Below are 18,089 nucleotides of genomic sequence, written 5' to 3' on the forward strand. Positions count from 1 at the left end.
CATAAGTGCCGTAATAGCTATGCTAGATAGGATCGCCGATTTCATTGTTTCTGACCGGCGCCGGCAAACCTCTGGAAAAAGCAAAAAATAATGAGTATATTTTGAAGACATTAGCGAAAAAATTGTGCTCATTTCCTGTCAGAGAATTCACTTTCTCTTTTTTAACACCGTGCAAAAACTGACGTTCTACGAACTGCACGATAATATTTAAAATTGATGATGTACGATAATATTTTCAATATTTATCAAGTGAGTTCAAGCGATAGAGATCGGAATACGTAACACAACAATACTTTCAGGCATCCTTACCATCACTTTCAAGTAAGGATCCTGGTAAGGATCTTTCAGGCGTGCTTACCATCACATACGATCGCCTCCTCCAGGAAGACAATGCCCATCACGCCCCCTGGCATTCCTTTACAGACAACCCGAGAGCCGCGGCGTCAACGACTTTCTGTCCGTTTCCCCCCTCGGATCCTCAACGAAGACTCGTCCTCCCGCCCTCCGACCAACGGTACTGCCTCCTCACCTGGCATGTACCTCATAAGGGCTCACATGCTCTTGGAGACTGTTTGGTCCACGCATGTTGCCAACAATTCCGATCATCTTCACATCCTGATCTCGCTCTCTTTCAGTCAACCTCCTCCGTAACTGCCCAATCCGCCCGCTTTTACTTTAACTTCAGTATGGCAAACTGGCCCGCCAATACCGCTGCGGCGAAGGAAGCATCCTAAGCCCAAATAAAAATTAAGGGTGGCGCACCGATGATTATAGGGGGCTATAGTAGTTTATAGGTGGCGTAACGGTGAGTGGCCAGATTTGCCAAAAATCGATAATAAAACATCAATAAATCGAGAGGATGGCGAGTAAAGGTGGCAGTCACCTATGAATCATCGCTGATTTGTAAGGTCTGAATAATCGATAGCACATTGCAGGCTAATCTCTTTTAAGCCACTGAAAACCGTTTGCCTGCACAATGCACGAAGGTACGTATTAGCCACTGTAATTTATCCAACGTAGAAAGGTGTTATTGGGTTGCGGGTCATTCGAGATCAAGACGAAACCATGACTTCGTTTTGTGTGCTTGGCTTTTAAGAATTAGTTATGTTAAGAAAATTTTGCGTGAATTAGGTAGGCACCAATAACACTGACAGAGAGAAGCAAGGTAGAGGGAGGGTTCTCTTGGTTGGCGGGAAGCACCACATCCCCGCCGGCTTCCGCAAGAACTTCACTCCCTTCAACGACCCTGACACCAGGGAGCTCATAGCGCAACGGGACATCAGACTGCAAGACCTGCGACTACTCATCTTGAATCACGATATTTCAACGACCATACAGGTAAACGCCACGGAATCCTGCGGTTCTCACCTAGCAACAATCCGTCCAAATACAGGAACCTCCTACGCTCTCTAGCTAGCAGGTACTCGGAAATTAAAAATATGTAAATAGAATTTTAGGTCGCATGCGCACCACAGATAGCAGTAACGACTGATAAAGCAGTACACGCATTTGACGAAGCGGCGATGCGAGCTGCACTTCACAATGAACTCGATAACTGAACTGTTCTTTATGTTGGACCGCACGACGCGAGAATTCGTCGAATCGCTTGTAAATATTAATCAGGTTAAAAATTTTCAAACTTTGACATCAATTCAACTAGGTATATCATTGGGCGGCTTTGAAATTAAAGCCTATAGTTCTTAAATCCCTGAGTATTTATTGAAAGAATCATCCACTATTACCATAATTTGATGCTAGTAACCCTTGATACTTACGACGTCATTTGTAATGTCTTTACAAATATTCATTTGTAAAGACATTAGACTTTTGGCATAATATTTCGTACGGTAGTCAATATTGCAACACTGCCAGGACATTAGCGGAAATGAAATCTAATTAAAATTCATCCGTGATAATCTAATCTAAAGGCTGGTAAAATAAAGTGAAATGAATCGGCCAAGCACAATTATAAGCACGAAGAATAGGACAAGCACTAAAAACAGGACAAGCACTAAGAACAGGACGAAAAATAAAACCACGAGTGCTGACATATGAACGGGAAACTTTGTTGCCAGCACTCATGACCTCAGCTATAATGTATGATGAATACGAACTAATGAATCTATATAAAACACACACACACGCACGACATATTCGCATGAGATACAAAAATACACTTGCGATTGGATTTTCGGCGGCAATATTCAGAACAATAAAAACATTATTCCTTATACACCAAGACATGTTCACTAACGCTCCTCATTCACGCTGCGTATACACGAGGCAGTCTTTCACATTCATCGAGCGTGTGACCGCGATGAACACTGATGCTTTGGGCTACTCACACCGAGCACACATTGTCTCGGAGGATACATTGTCTCGGAGAATACATCGGACAACATTATTTGTGGAACACAAACGTCGAACTTGGACAGAGCAGTCAGTTGATTTTTGTGGAAGAAAAGAAGTTTGCTCTGACGGACGACTTGAGCGAGACGGCTGCGGAGAGCGACGGACTTATTTGCTCTGCTCGAAGAACAGGAAATCCTGCACGAAAAGAGGGTAAGTCAACTGGCTGGGAAGGTAGGTCAACTGACTGGGAGGGTAGGTCAACTGACTGGGAGGGTAGGTCACCTGACTGGGAGGGCAGGTCAACTGACTGGGAGGGTAGGTCAACTGACTGGGAGGGTAGGTCAACTGACTGGGAGGGTAAGTCAACTGACTGGGAGGGTAGGTCAACTGGCTGGGAGGGTAGGTCACCTGACTGGGAGGGTAGGTCACCTGACTGGGAGGGTAGGTCAACTAACTGGGAGGGTAGGTCTCCTAACTGGCAGGGTAGGACACCTGATAGGGAGAAACCGGTAGGTTGAAAATACTTAAATAAAAAACCACCCCAAACGCGACTCACGATGAGGAAGAGGGCACCGAGTAGCGTGGCCTTGACCTTGACGTCCAAGTCGAGCGGGAAGTTGATGCCGAAATGGTCGGCGTCGGTGAACATTTCCTTCATCAGACCGGACCACTGCTTCGATATCTTGCCCACCTTCGTCTCGCCGTCCACTGATAGGATCTGCAACAATGTGTCGGCATTATTGGCTAAAGTCTAGTGTTGAAACTTGAATTGCTATACAGGATCTACCCGACTCACTTCGCAATTCCTGTGTTCAAAACAAGTTAAACTCTTCTGCTTGATCTGACTGCAAAAGATCTTGATATAATAATTAGCCAGTCGTCAAGGATACAAAACTGATTTACATCAATTCCTTTATTTCACTCAAACCTTCAAGCTTCCCAAAAGTTGATCAATGAATGTTTTTTTCATTGGTTGCCTCAAGAAATCGAGAATTATGTCAATCGGGAATTTATAGAAAATACCTTGTGCTACAAGAGTCCAGTCGTCTTGGAGTCAAACGTGGTGAAATTAGGCTCTTTTTGCTTAATTTTTTTTCTTTTCATTATGCATAGAAGATGTCGCATTTGACAAAGTCTAACCATCGGCCCCACCAATGATACTTCTGTTCAAAACAAACAATTAGTTATGACGAAACCGGCATTTCCCTTTAAATGTAGAGCGTCATAACTAAGTTCGAGGCTCACATCGAAGTCGATGTCGCTGCAACAGTTGCACAGGCACATTGGTCCCTCAATTGAAAGAACCGTCTCTCCAGCCTCGTTCTTGATGTCAAACTTTGGAGTTAGGCAGGTCCAGGGCTCTTCGATCCTGCCCACGACCGTGCCAGGGGGGCACTCGACCTCCATCGTCTGCAATAATCAGCTTAATTCATATAAATACACGAGTAATAATGATCCAGTCACTCATCTGAATACCTTAGTGACATGCTTTAATCATTTATCTGAATACCTGAGTAATAATGTTTCTGTCATCAAATGGAACAACACAATTCAGTCTTTATTAAGACCATGTACTTCCCCGAAGTTAAACACTAAGGAATGGATAAGAAATATCAACTAAATCGTGAGAAACTTCTCCTGTACATCGCTGGCTGATCTAAAGCAGAAAATTGTTTAGTAAGCAAATATTTCGCTGCGGCATTTGCACCCGCTAGACCATTGTCACCTGGGAACAGCGAGAGTACAGCCGTAATTATCACCTGGATAAAATGATAGGATGTGATAGGAATAGTAATTCACGAATATTACAAATACAAAGAGAGAGCATGATCTGAGGGAGATTTGAATTTAGGGCGTGACTGAGTTCCAGCGGGATATAAAAGGAGAGTGGAGAACCACGAGAGCAGTCGAGTCCGGAGTCGAGTATCGAGCGTGTGTCTCGTGAGCTAGCCAGTCAATAGGCGCCCGGCGTATTTGTGAGGTGGAGACTGTTTAGGGCTTAGGCGAAGAGTACGGTTGTACAGCAGCTTCACTATTCAACGGCCACGTCACGTTTATCTACCGGGTTCAAAAGACAACCGCGAAGATTGGAGACGACACTAAGCTGAATTAACTGCCCGGAAGCTACAACATGAACGAATTGGAATAAACTACGTTCTGCTAGACGACTTGCGTTGATCAACGAACGGCGAGAGCTCTACTCGACAATCCACGTTCCAGCATCGTTTCGAACCTCCAGTTTGTCAGATCTCGAATCTCCAGCCGTTTTGTCGGATCTCTAGTTCCTGCATTTGACTCCACTGAAGGCCGAGAGCCGGCGCCGCCCAGCCGCATTAATTAAGAACATCATCGAAGAGACGCCAATTATATATACAAGGTCCCATTACGTCACGAAATACGGCGGAGCATGTCACGAAGAAGTCGTTCAACCCACGTCTCACTCACAGAGCCGGTGATGTACTCATTGGAATTTATTGGAGGCATAGCAGTTACTGATTTGAGATTGAATCGCTATTACCGCGTTTTTTGCCACTGTTTCCGCGTCGATTGCCCCATGTTTGCTAACTCGGTGGGGCGAAATTTCTTAGTCATGATCGACTTTTTGTACGTGATGTAAATCCATATTTGATCAGAACGATGATAGATTCATGTACATAGGCTCTAGATGATTTCTTATCCCGTGAAATAGATGCCTGATGCAAAAGTGACCCAGCTCTGCAATAGTATAGTTTTGTCTATAATATAGGAAGTATTTAATTTTCTCCTGTGGCTTTTTGCCCTCCTTGTTTACTTCGTTACGGCCAGTCTAGAACCTACTACGCGCCGCTAAGGCAAGCTACTCGGCAACCAACCTGACAAACGATAAATAATAGAAATCCGGAACCATAACGTAACGTAAAACTGAAAGAGAAATCACTTCGATCGATCAACGTTAAAAAAGTAAGAGGTATATATCCCATAATAACTTCATTCTAATCAAAAGCAGGGCTCAAGCCGTATAGCCATTATTGTAACATTGTTACCTGGAGACAGCAGGGGAAGCAGCAGCCCGAGCATGCGAGAGGGCGGACTAGTTTCATCACTTCGATTTGGTTGCAGTCCATGATCTTGAGGGCGAAAGGCCGCATGTTACCGCACAGGTTGCGGGAGCAGAAGTCCGAATCCTCGAGCGCCATGAAGATAGTCTGTCCCTGGCTGTTCTTCACCTCATATTTGTTTGCAGACTCGTAGTCCAGCACGACTGCACAAACGAGCGAATTTAATAATATAAAAGCGGTGTTACCGTAGAAGATTAAGCCGTTAGTTCTGTCACCGCTTCTGAACATTGCAGAATTTTTACAGCTGAATGCGGGTCGTGGACCCGCCACTCACTGCTCCAACATCCACTGCTCTTGCGTGTTAACCTCTCTGCCGCCTTGTTGATTTCGACCAAAACTTTTCACAGTTGGCAGCAGGTATCGAACCAACAACTCACAGCTTCAATTCTGGTGCTCTGAACTTAAACAACTCGACCACTCTAAAGTTCAGGCGGTGACATGAAAAGTCTCATTTTCAGTAGATTAACTGTTCAAATGGCAAACGCATGGCTTTCAAGTATAGTGGATTTACAGTTAAACATGACAAGCGTCGATCAATAACATATTGTCGATCATAAAATATTGCACAAAATTGTGTTATATTGATGCGAAAATTGTTATAATTTTTGAGACAATATAATCTTCAATAGAAGTAGAATCCAGGATCATAACATTACCATCAACTTACATGATTTTAGAACAAGAATACGCAACCGTAAATTTATATTGATGGTCATATGCACCGTAAAACGTGATACCGAATATCATATTATTTACAAGCAGCGTAAAACGTAACCTCGTGCTCAGAGACCCCAACCAAAAAAAAAATTTTTTTTGCTGGTCTCATGGTCCAAATTTGCTCAACTAAATAGGCAGAGTGCACAAAACAAAAAATTTAATAATCCAACTCCGTTTACTGGTTTCACAATAAATGCTGAGTTTTTACAAAAGACGCTTAAATCAATTACTGTGAGTTTCAGTGATATGCTTATTGCTTAACAGTGCAAGTCAACTAAATATTATTCAATGTACTACATCACTGAAATACTAAGGTGCACTACTGCCTATAATATTCAGTACTAGTGCACTACGATAATATTCAGGTCCAGTGATAGGGGCAGCCACATGAGATGCCAATTCTTAACAATTCCAGCTGTATGGATCGGAATTATTTTCTTGAGAGATGGCGTTCCCTTCCGGAAACAGTGCTTGAACATTATCATTATTTTACGAAGCATTTGTAGTGGCGTCTGATTCAAACGAACTTCGAGGGCACGTCACACATAAGAATAATTGCAAGCGAAAAATAAATAGACACTCGAAAGGATGGGAACGGAAAAAATGACTAAGCACTAGAATCTAGTGCTTAAATTCTATTATGTGAATATATTATAATTATTATTTATGATATTATTATGATAATATATGATAATTATAATTATGAACCTAGTGACTAGATTCATAGCCTCTAGGAAATAGTTCCGTCTTTAGGCTTCGACGAAACACCTGCAACGAAGGAGCCGAAGTTACGGAAGCCGGCAGACTGTTCCAGGTTCTAGCGGCGGCGACCGGGAACTCTCTGTCGCGGACGGTAGGTAGACGTGTAGATGGTACGACGAGGTACGCTGTTGATGACGAGCGCAATCGTCTTCTAGAAGGCAGATCCGACACGCGCTGACCTTCCGTAAGATAAGGAGGCGCCAGACCGTGAAGGCATCGGAACGTCAGAAGAGCAACCTTGAACTGGGTGCGCTGCTGAAAGCACAGCCAATGAAGATCGCGCAATATCGGCATCACATGGTCAAATTTTCGCTTATTACAGAAGAATCGAGCAGCAGCGTTCATTACGGATTGCAGTTTATTAAGTGCCGTGGTGGGAAGTCCATAAAGTGTGGCATTATCATAATTCAATCAGGTCAAAACGAGCGCCTCCACAAGGAACTCAAGGACCGGCCTCGAAACCCAGCAGCTGATGCTACGTATTTGTCACAGAGTGCCAAAGCAAGCGGTGGTGACCTTGGCAATGTGACGGTTCATTGAAAGTGCCGGTCCAGCAGAATGCCCATTCAGATTGCGAACGGCGGACGCAGGCATGACGAACTCGTTGCCCACGCGAACAGGGTTGGCCGGAAGCTGATGCTGACGCCGAGCAGTCTCAAACCAAATAAAGTCGGTTTTTGATGCATTGAGCTGGAGCCGGTTGGAGCGCATCCAGTCTGAGTCAGCGTTGATGCAGACTGACATTCGATCCTGCAACGCTGCGGCGTCAGCCGGTGCACCGTAGCCATAAATTTGGGTGTCATCGGCAAACATATCCGGATTCAAACCATGTGAATTGATTATATGCAATACGTCGACAGTATATAACAGGAAGAGGATCGGGCAGAGAACTGATCATTGTGGTACGCGGCAAGTGACCAACGATGGTGCAGAAGAAGAGTTCTCGCGTCGAACGCGCATTGGAATCTATTGCTGAGATAGGACTCGAACCGCAGCAGCACTGTGCCGCGCATGCCGAATGATACGTCAAGTCGATGCAATAAAGTGCCGTGGTCGACCGTGTCAAACGCGGCCGACAGCTCGAGTAAAGCTAGTGCAGCAATGTTGCCGCGGTCTACTGCTCGCAGAATGTCTGAAAGCATCTTCAGCACATCGGTTTACGTCGAGTGGAGATGACGGTATGCAGGCTGTAGGAGAGGCATGAGATCGGACTGCTGAAGATGGTTGTTCAGCTGTTGCGCTATAACGCGTTCCAGGAGTTTCGACAAAATCGACAGGTTGGAGATGGGTCAATATGATTTGGGATCGGAAGCGTCGAGGTCTGTTTTTTAATAGAGGCGTAATGTAAGCTGATTGCAAGTTCATCGGAACAACACCGTCAGCGAGGCAGCGGTGAAAAGTTTGACCAGAAAAGGTGTTAGGGTTGCCACATTTCCCTTAATTAACGACGTCGGCAGCGGATCACTATTCGCTGGCACACTGCTTGTTGGGCAGCGCTCGCACTGCAGCGATGACGTCGTCAGCTGTGACGCGAGTGAATTCTTGGAGTAGGCAGTCGAACGGGTACGGGGCAAATGCTGCCGGCGGAGCATCGGCCGACGTTGCTCGCATAGCAGATATTTTGTCTTCGAAAACCGCACGGAATTCCTCCACGCGTACGTCACCCGAAGCCTCTGTATGACTTCTTCCCATGAGTTTATCCAGCGAACGCCAAAGCGCTCGGGGATCGCTGCGTTGCGCGTCTACTTTCTGGCGCCAAAATGACTCTCTTTTAGAATGAAGAAGGTCGACATAATTGCGCCGCGCATCTCGCCAGGTGGAGGCCACAGCAGCGGCAGCAGCATTTCCGCCTCTGTTCGCACGGTAGACAGCCCGCTAGAGCAGTCGAATCCCCCGCTTCGAGACTATCGACTGGCTATCGAACCATGGGTCGGCTTCTCGCTGGGGTACCCGAACTGTGCTTGCAGGAATGAAGTCATCGAGTGCACAGGTTATCTCGGTGTTTTAGAGCTGCATGAGGTTGTTGACTGATAGTGCCAACCATGAGTCAGGCCGACATAGTTGGGACGGCTGCAGCTTTTCGCGAAAGACTTCGCCGTCAAGATCGCGCCACGGACGACAGGTAACGGGTCTTGTATACGCTGGCGCCGGGCGCAAACAAGGCACCGTCCACCGAAGTTGTCGATGGTCGGATATTGCGATCTCGATGATGTTGACTGGCAGACTTTGAAGGTTAGCACGCGTGATGACAATGTCCAGCAGTCCGCCCATGTCGTGCGTTAGCAAGGTCACGTGAAAAACCAGGTCGAAGGTGGTCAAAAGGTCGTTCAGCTGACTAGCCGATGGCTAGTCACTAGTCTGGTGAAAACATCTCTCAATTCGACGAAAAAATAGCGCGACACAGCAAGATGGCGATCGGTATCGGGACAGTAACGGTCGCCACCGCCACAGTCAAATTTAAAGGCACAAAATTCGACGTCAGGAAATCATCAATTGTATAGTCCACTATGTCCATAAGAAATTGCTTGTAATGATTCGCGTCGTTGTTTTGAGTACGGGAGCCGATCAGGCCAAGATGGACGAATTAACCAAGATGACAATTGGTATCGGTACAGTAGCACCGGTCGCCACAGTCAGATTAATTAGCACGGTCTTCAACGTCATTGGATCCTCAAAGCGTAATAATCTAAGTCAAAAGAATTAGCTTATGAAGATTTACGCAGTTTCAAACACGAGCGTATCAGATGTTTGCACTGTTGTAATGTTGAGTATATGTAACAGCCTCCCTGATAGCATCGTTGACGCTCCGAGTATGAACGCATTCAAGAACAGACTAGACGAAGCTATGCAGGAGCATATGTTCAGTCTTAAAATGCCTAGCAAATTACGGACCAGGCAAAAAGTCCGGCAGCTATCTCAATCAATCGTCAGTTATGGAAAGATCGGGTTCCAACGGCCGAAACCCTTGTGAATCAAGTCACGAAAAATTTAAGAATCGGCAACAGGCCATGCGCCTCTTTCTTCAGTGCCGACACTTCTATTCTATTCTATGTTGTAAACAGAGCTCGGCAGCACAAGTCTGTCTGCAGCCACCGCCGGAGCAGAACATTGGATGAACTTGGTCCTCCAAAATTTAAGTAACGAGACGAGACATGCATTCAATATTAAAGGCAACACAAGATATTATTAAGATACGAAAACAAAACGAAACATTCCGAACGCGCGGTTAAGGAATACTAAGTTAGCCCTTGATTGCCAATGGGCAGTTGCCAGTCATGGGCATACTCGGTGACATTTGACTGCCAAACTAATTTGGCAGTTAAATTAATGGGCAGATTGGGCGATGTATGGCTGAATATTTAGTGAATAACGCTACTGTTTAGCCTTTAATACCGCATGACGGGAAACATACGAGTTCAGAACGTTTAATCACTTTAATGGCATCTCCGCGAATCGTTGACGTAGTGTCGATTGGTCATCTGCTTAGAAGAGTGTGGAAAGGCATTCTCAAGATGCCAAAAATCAGAAGTGGTAACTGAAAATATTTTGAGTAAAGAACGCTGAGAACCGGCGAGACCCATGATGGCCAGGTATTAACCAGGCCAATGGTCGTCTTAAACTTTGAGTTTTAGGCGATATTTACAAGTTCAATGCAGCAGCACGCCGGGCATGCGTAGTCACCGTCCTCGTGCCTACGCTGGTTATCTCAATGGCTGGATAAATATAATACCGGTCTATACAGACTCTGATGTGGTATTAGACGAACTGCGAACATCTGCACAGAAGATATGAAGATGAGGCTTAATTTAATTGTAAAATTGCTGGATGGTAAATAGCGATGTCATTTTACATATTAATAAACCTGAAACGTTGTAAACAGACAAAATGTTGATCGATCAGATATTGTCAGAAACAATTTACTATTCTGATTAATATTAAGGATTAACTAGTAGGTATGTCTCGTTATGTCTCGCTATATATCGCTAGGTTTCATTATAAAAGATGAAAATTCCACAAAATTTGAAATTCCCATTTTAACCGGGACGTCTCGTCTCGGCGTGGTCCAGGAATTTCCACGGAGTGCTAGAAATTGTCCCGGTTTGTATTGCTAACCGGGAAAACCCTGTTGTCTGGAATGGAATGATTACCAAACGCAGGAATTTACCTTGGCCCCATTTCGTCACTCCGTTGGCACTAGGTGTATCACCACAAATACCGCACCATTCCACCACACAGTAGGCCTCATTTCACCACACATTAGGCCTCATTTCACCACATTAAACAAAGTTTCACCACATATCAAGCCCCATTTCCCTAATCATTAGGCCTCATTTCACCACATTAAACTAAGTCTCACCACATATTAAGCCCCATTTCACCACATATTAAGCCCCACTTCACCACATATTAAGCCCCATTACACCATACATTAGGCCCTATTTCACACCACATTAGGCCCCATTTCACCACACATTAGGCCCCATTTCACCACACATTACACCCCATTTCACCACACATTAGACCCCATTTCACCACACATTACACCCCATTTCACCGTACATTACACCCCATTTCACCATGCATTAGGCCCCATTTCACCACTCACTCTCCACAAGCTCCTTCTTCTGTTTGACGACGAGCTGGTCGACGGTCGAGAGGTAGGCCAGCGCGGGGCTGTAGCTCGGCATCGGCACCAGCGGCACCTGCACAGAGTTCATCCCGCCTGCGCAGAGTGATAAATAATTAGAATTAGTATAAGCAATTATATAATATATGAATGTTATTAATAATAATTTTCAGATAATAATTTACGTTATAAAGTAGCACATCGTGTACTCACAACGGTCATCTGGACAGCGATAAGATCTATTCATATTTATCGAGTAACAAAGTTCTACGTAAGGTAAACGAACCGGTTAAAAACCCTTGCTTAAATGCCTCTTACTTGCTGGCAGGTCATCACATACCTGCAAAGTGGGTTTTTGGACGACATTGCTCTAATCAACATTGAACTGATCTATATTGCACCATCTTTATTTAATGCACGTGTACGATAAGGCTGCCAGCTCATCCTTTGTTAAGACACAGGCTAGAGTTGTATCAGTTTAGCTATACAAAGTTGTGCTCTGCATTGAAAATTTTCAAAATATTCACCAGTAAAAATTATTCATTATCTATTATTTAACGTTCCCGAATATCCGGACAAACGAGGCCAGGTGCACCACAACTCATAATATGATGAAGTTCTCACCATACTTGCATCTGCTGCAGAGCATATCAACGACACCACACTAACACAGGCAACAGAAGAACTATGTAGAGAGAGCAAAGAGTGACATTCTCGCATCATATGCAAAAGCTGTGTGATTGTGGGAATACAGTATGCAAGAGCTGTGTGATTTTAAGAAGATCGTATACCAATGTTGTGTGACTGTGGAAATATCGTTTGCAATTGCCGTGTTATTAATTGCCGGAAGTTCTTAGGCAAATACCGTGTGATTGCAGATATATCGGATGCATATGTCGTGATAGTGCGTTTAAAATGCGTCGTTACCGCAGTCTTTCATGCGATTAATCCATTACGCATTTCTCAACAGCATTGAGTGCTCTAAAGAATTAACGGTTTATTCAAGATCCTGTATTGCTTTTTAACGAATGTTCATCAACAAACATTGACGATTTATAATGTTTGTTAACATCGCTCTTTCTCTGCCCGCTGCTGCATTAATTGAACAACGCACCAGTGGCTTTTTTTTGCTTGCCAAATCCAGCCTTCAGGCAGCTTGAGGTGGCCATAGCGACTGAATTTCACAGCTTCGATATTACTTAACATTGCTGCACTTTCTTAACTCGAGCAGCGTGCGTAGATCTCCTACATGCCGGCATTAAAAACACAACATTTATTCTAAAAAGATTCGTTTGAACTTAGGTAAAAAAAATCGTATACATACAGAACTAAACAGAATATTTCACGCACAATACCTGAAGAAAACTTCTCGCATGCAAAGAAACATAATTCCAAGTGTGTAAAGCTAGACTAACTTAATTCGTTGTTCCCAGCTTCAAATTTTAGTGTAAAAACTACATACAATTACAATCTAATCCTGAATTTATACATTCGGATTCTTCTCATTTCATAACTCATTTTCACTTACTCACATTATTTCGTCTCACATCTTCCCAATCACCATCACTGCACTGTAGTACAACATCACCATCACAGCACTGTGGAAACACAACATCACTATCACTGCACTGTGATACCACAACATCACCATCCCTGCACTGTGGTACCACAACATCACCATCCCTGCACTGTGGTACCACAGCATCACCATCACTGCACTGTGGTACCACAGCATCACCATCCCTGCACTGTGGTGCCACAACATCACCATCACTGCACTGTGGTATCACAACATCACCACCACTGCACTGTGGTATCACAGCATCACCATCCCTGCACTGTGGTACCACAACATCACCACCACTGCAATGTGGTACCACAGCATCACCATCCCTGCACTGTGGTACCACAACATCACCACCACTGCACTGTGGTACCACAACATCACCATCCCTGCACTGTGGTACCACAACATCACCATCCCTGCACTGTGGTACCACAGCATCACCATCACTGCACTGTGGTACCACAGCATCACCATCCCTGCACTGTGGTGCCACAACATCACCATCACTGCACTGTGGTATCACAACATCACCACCACTGCACTGTGGTATCACAGCATCACCATCCCTGCACTGTGGTACCACAACATCACCACCACTGCACTGTGGTACCACAACATCACCATCCCTGCACTGTGGTACCACAACATCACCACCACTGCACTGTGGTGCTGCAAGCCCGGGTCAATTGAACTGCTGCTTACATGTGTTCAGTTCTCAGAACGCGACAGGCTCAATGGAAATAATAATCTCCTGCGTGTCAGCTCACAAATAGTGGCACAAATGAAATATAATGCTGCGCATGCAATAACGGATGGGCGTAACGTTTTAGTTTACATAGTTATTTCAGCCAAGGCTACTGCTTGAGGGTAATAGTGGAGGCGACAGGAGCAGTGTTTTCAGCATGCATATATATTTTGACCATATTTGATTCCGAAGAAACATGCCTATAGTGACGTGTAAAAAAGAAAAAAGTTGGGTTAGAACTTAGGTAGATATACCTAGCTCATCGAACACCCTCACCCCACAAACCTCCGGCCCCCACCTGACCTACCACAACCTCCAACAGAGGTTATTTATACCCTCAAGGTCAGTGGGTGCGAAGTGGTCACGCATCAACATGGTAAACAAAACCACGCAATTAAATTTACGAGAGATTCTTCTTTATTTATTTCTATCGTGGACACGCATGAGCAGCGAGCGCTCACACACTCAGAAAAATTTATCAGTTTATTAGTCCAAATAGCGACACTTTCTTACCGACAGCACAAGCAGCGAGCGGTCGTATCACTGATACGCCCTTTTGCAGGACGAAACCCGGATCAAGATGACCCACACAAGGGCAAAAATAGCAACATTTCTTCGAGTAAAGGCTGTGGCGTAGGCATACGTTGCCGCCTCACTACCAAATTGTGCAATATTTATTCATTAACAGAAGTGTCCGATAGTAATTTGTGCATACAAATCAACATGTGTTTACTAAAAACTTAATAGCAAAGAAAACTCCACAAAAATTCATAGTATCTTTAAAGAAAACGTTTCGGAGTCCAGCTCCATCGTCAGTTCGAAAATTCACATAAATCAGTGATTAGTACAAGTCATGAATACAACGAAAATCCTAAGCTGCAAAACCTACCTATTTACAATTTCAAGCGGGTAAGAGCTAAAAGCTAAATTCAAACTAGGCCTCTGTTTAAAAATATACAATGATTTTAAAATGCGCAAATCAGAAACACCGGAACTGGAAGCTAAAACTTTGAAGTCACTGTCAGAAACTGGAACATCGCACTGCTCGGCGTGAACCCGCACAGCCGAATGAGGTGGGCGCGACATTAAGTTACCAGCTGGTTCTACAAAAACTTACGTAGATATATTTGTATATTTTTAAACAGAGGCCTAGTTTGAATTTAGCTTTTAGCTCTTACCCGCTTGAAATTGTAAATAGGTAGGTTTTGCAGCTTAGGATTTTCGTTGTATTCTTGACTTGTACTAATCACTGATTTATTTGTGTTCTAGAATTTTCGAACTGACGATGGAGCTGGACTTCGAAACGTTTTCTTTAAAGATACTATGAATTTTTGTGGAGTTTTCTTTGCTATTAAGTTTTTAGTGAATTTGCGATTCAAGTAAACGAGTGATATTATTACTTATATACGTTCAAAATACGGTGAAGATGGCTGCCACTGTGTTATAGAAAATACTATGATCTCCTCCGTAAGTCAGCAAAGACATTAGACAGTGTTGGACATTGATTTTCTGGTGAAATGCAAGGTATATGGTGTTTTTCCCAAATTCCTGAGATTTAAACTGTACAAAAGGTGTCTACATACTTCAGCTTTCTATAAATCATGGCAAAACAAACTCCTCATCAAGGAATTATCCTCTAAGAGGATAATCTGACTCTGAAGATTTTAACCGGTTCAGTCGCCGAGAGTGAAGCAAGAGTTGGTCGTTCGTTTTCCACCCTCGACGCATTTGTAGTGCGCCGGCATGCCAGGTAGTCTACGGAAGCTTTCAAGAAAGTCACTAGTCAGACTCATCAACAGAAACTTCACAACCTCGGAATCCACAACGAAATTCATCCTGTCAACCCAGAAAAGGTCGTTTTTAACTATAGTTCCTTACTATAGTTAGTTCCCGTAACTCTTGTATTACCACTCCATTTATCAAAATATGTTATCTAGAGAGATGTAGGTATCTTACTTATCATTCACGACCTTAGTCACGTATCCCAATCCTCAGGTGGCGCTTAATAACTGAGCGCTGGCAAAAGCGATGTTTACAGAGCCTTGCAACCACCCGCGTCGTTACTCGACAAAAACTGATCAATGATTGTTTCCCGTGAACAAATGCCGGGATATGATATACTTCCCCACAACTTCAATGCATAGAATAATTGTTAATTGTGGCAACATTAACGCCAGTGTCTGTAACTATAGATGCTGGCAACACGAGATGCTGGTCACACGAGATGCTGGCAACACGTGGTGCTGGTCACACATGATGCTGGCAACACGAGATGCTGGCAACACGTGATGCTGGCAACACGTGATGCTGGCAACACGTGATGCTGGCAACACGTGATGCTGGCAACACGAGATGCTGGCAACACGAGATGCTGGCAACACGTGATGCTGGCAACACGTGATGCTGGCAACACGTGATGCTGGCAACACGTGATGCTGGCAACACGTGATGCTGGCAACACGTGATGCTGGCAACACGAGATGCTGGCAACATGTGATGCTGGCAACACGTGATGCTGGCAGCCAGCTTCAGTAGCCAGCTTCATACTTAGGCCTGCGGATCGTATGCCATGAAAATATATCGAGTTTCTTGACTATTTTCATTTAAAATTAGGGGAATTGATTTGAACGTAGAAATGAAAAGCTCGATTACTGTAAACTTACCAGGCACGGGCTGTTGGGTCTGGACTTGGTAATCCATGCTTGTAGGCAGGAATTCACTTTTGCTGAATAAAATTAAATACTTATTTTCTCTGTAAAGAAATACACTGTAGATCAATACATACTCATGAAGTACTCATTAAGGAAGGTCAGCGTCAGTGGAACGTACTTTCCAACATCCAGCAACGATAACAACGCAGGGACATCATCCTTAGAATGTTGACTCTAATAAAAGCTGTAAGTGGAACATTGGCGCATCATGCACCAGTCAGAACCAACAATGATAATTATTTTGTGTGCTTCGAACATAATATTTAGCCACGTACAAGTATATATACTTTTACTTTATATGCAAGACACTAAGTATATATCCAAGACACTTTTTTACCCGGAGCTTGAACCAAGGACGGATGTAGTGCTGATTTGTCCTTTTACCGAGCCAAACTGGGTCAGAATGACCCTTGAAAAGGCAAAAAGTATATAGCTATTTGAACCAAGTCTCCCGCATTTGACAGAGTGTCTACACAGTGTAACCGCACATACCATAACGATGGGCACCACTCAGCATTTGTTGCTCAGGCCACAATAGCAAAAAGAAAAAAAACATCAAACATGCAAGCGTTGCCGCCACAAGGCTTCGGTTGCAGCCCCGCGTCTGCTGCAGACGAAACATTGTGGTTGAGCGATGCTCAGCGTACTCCCAATATGAGTGCGAGACTAGACGGCTACATGCATCAAAATTTCCTGGGATCCATCACGAAACTGACGCGCTTCCATGACTGTACCTGGGAGATGGCTCAAATTGCCATGTCACGAAACTTACGCGATTGACTCATTTACTGAAAAGTAATAGGGAAATTTATATCGAAGTAACTAACTTTGACTCAGCAATTGCAACTAATGTCGAAATGTTTCGTAAGTCAAAATATTTCGCTCCGCCAGATCTAGGCAAGACTCAGTGGTGCCAGCCTGTTGCTTCAAGAGCACATGAAAACTAATTCCGCCCTAAGGCTATGTTTTGTACGGGCATTTTAGCTCTTTGCGTAATGGCGGCGACACATTACCAGGCCTTCAGTTACGTATAGCATTGCCGACGGCTAATGTATCCGTAGACAAAGGGTTAACCCTTAGTTTAGTGAAAACTACTATTGTTACCAGACTTTAGGTTCCAATAACACAACAGCGTTTAATTAATCCGACTATCCTGCGCCCGCGCGCCCACAGCAGGAAAGCTGCCGCCGAACCGATGCAAATGAGAGCGGATATTGTCAATAATATTCGTTCAATTAAAACACCTACGGTGCAGCATTTGTTAACGTGTTTCAGCCGCGGCGAAAAACTAAGTCTGGGTTACATACAGCCTTGGTGTTGCGAAGGTTGCAGCGTCCGGTTTAATGCTCGCAACTCGCAAGATGTTGGATTGAACTTTTTCATAGTCTTTAGTATAGTATAGTATAGTATCTTCGGCATTGAAGAATAGGCCTGGATAGGCCTGTCGCCGATTATTGGACTTTTCTTGACTAGACTGGCCTTTTGATCAAATCTTTACAACGGACGGCAG

The 18,089-nt window shown here is 44.2% G+C and overlaps 1 protein-coding gene across 1 annotated transcript; it reads right to left on the minus strand.

Moving 5' to 3' along the window:
* Positions 1-1,096: 1,096 nt before the first annotated feature.
* LOC108666663 (phospholipid scramblase 2-like) lies at positions 1,097-16,621 on the minus strand. Its single transcript, XM_018153582.1, has 6 exons — positions 16,532-16,621; positions 11,536-11,652; positions 5,376-5,593; positions 3,598-3,762; positions 2,909-3,070; positions 1,097-2,547 (listed from the first exon to the last, which is right to left on the minus strand). Exons 1-6 carry the CDS (start codon positions 16,566-16,568, stop codon positions 2,518-2,520), a joined length of 729 nt encoding a protein of 242 aa, XP_018009071.1. The 5' UTR covers positions 16,569-16,621; the 3' UTR covers positions 1,097-2,517.
* Between the last annotated feature and the right edge of the window lie 1,468 nt (positions 16,622-18,089).

This window comes from Hyalella azteca, unplaced genomic scaffold (assembly GCF_000764305.2).
Source record: "Hyalella azteca isolate HAZT.00-mixed unplaced genomic scaffold, Hazt_2.0.2 contig14575, whole genome shotgun sequence".
Classification (NCBI taxonomy): Eukaryota; Metazoa; Arthropoda; class Malacostraca; order Amphipoda; family Hyalellidae; genus Hyalella; species Hyalella azteca.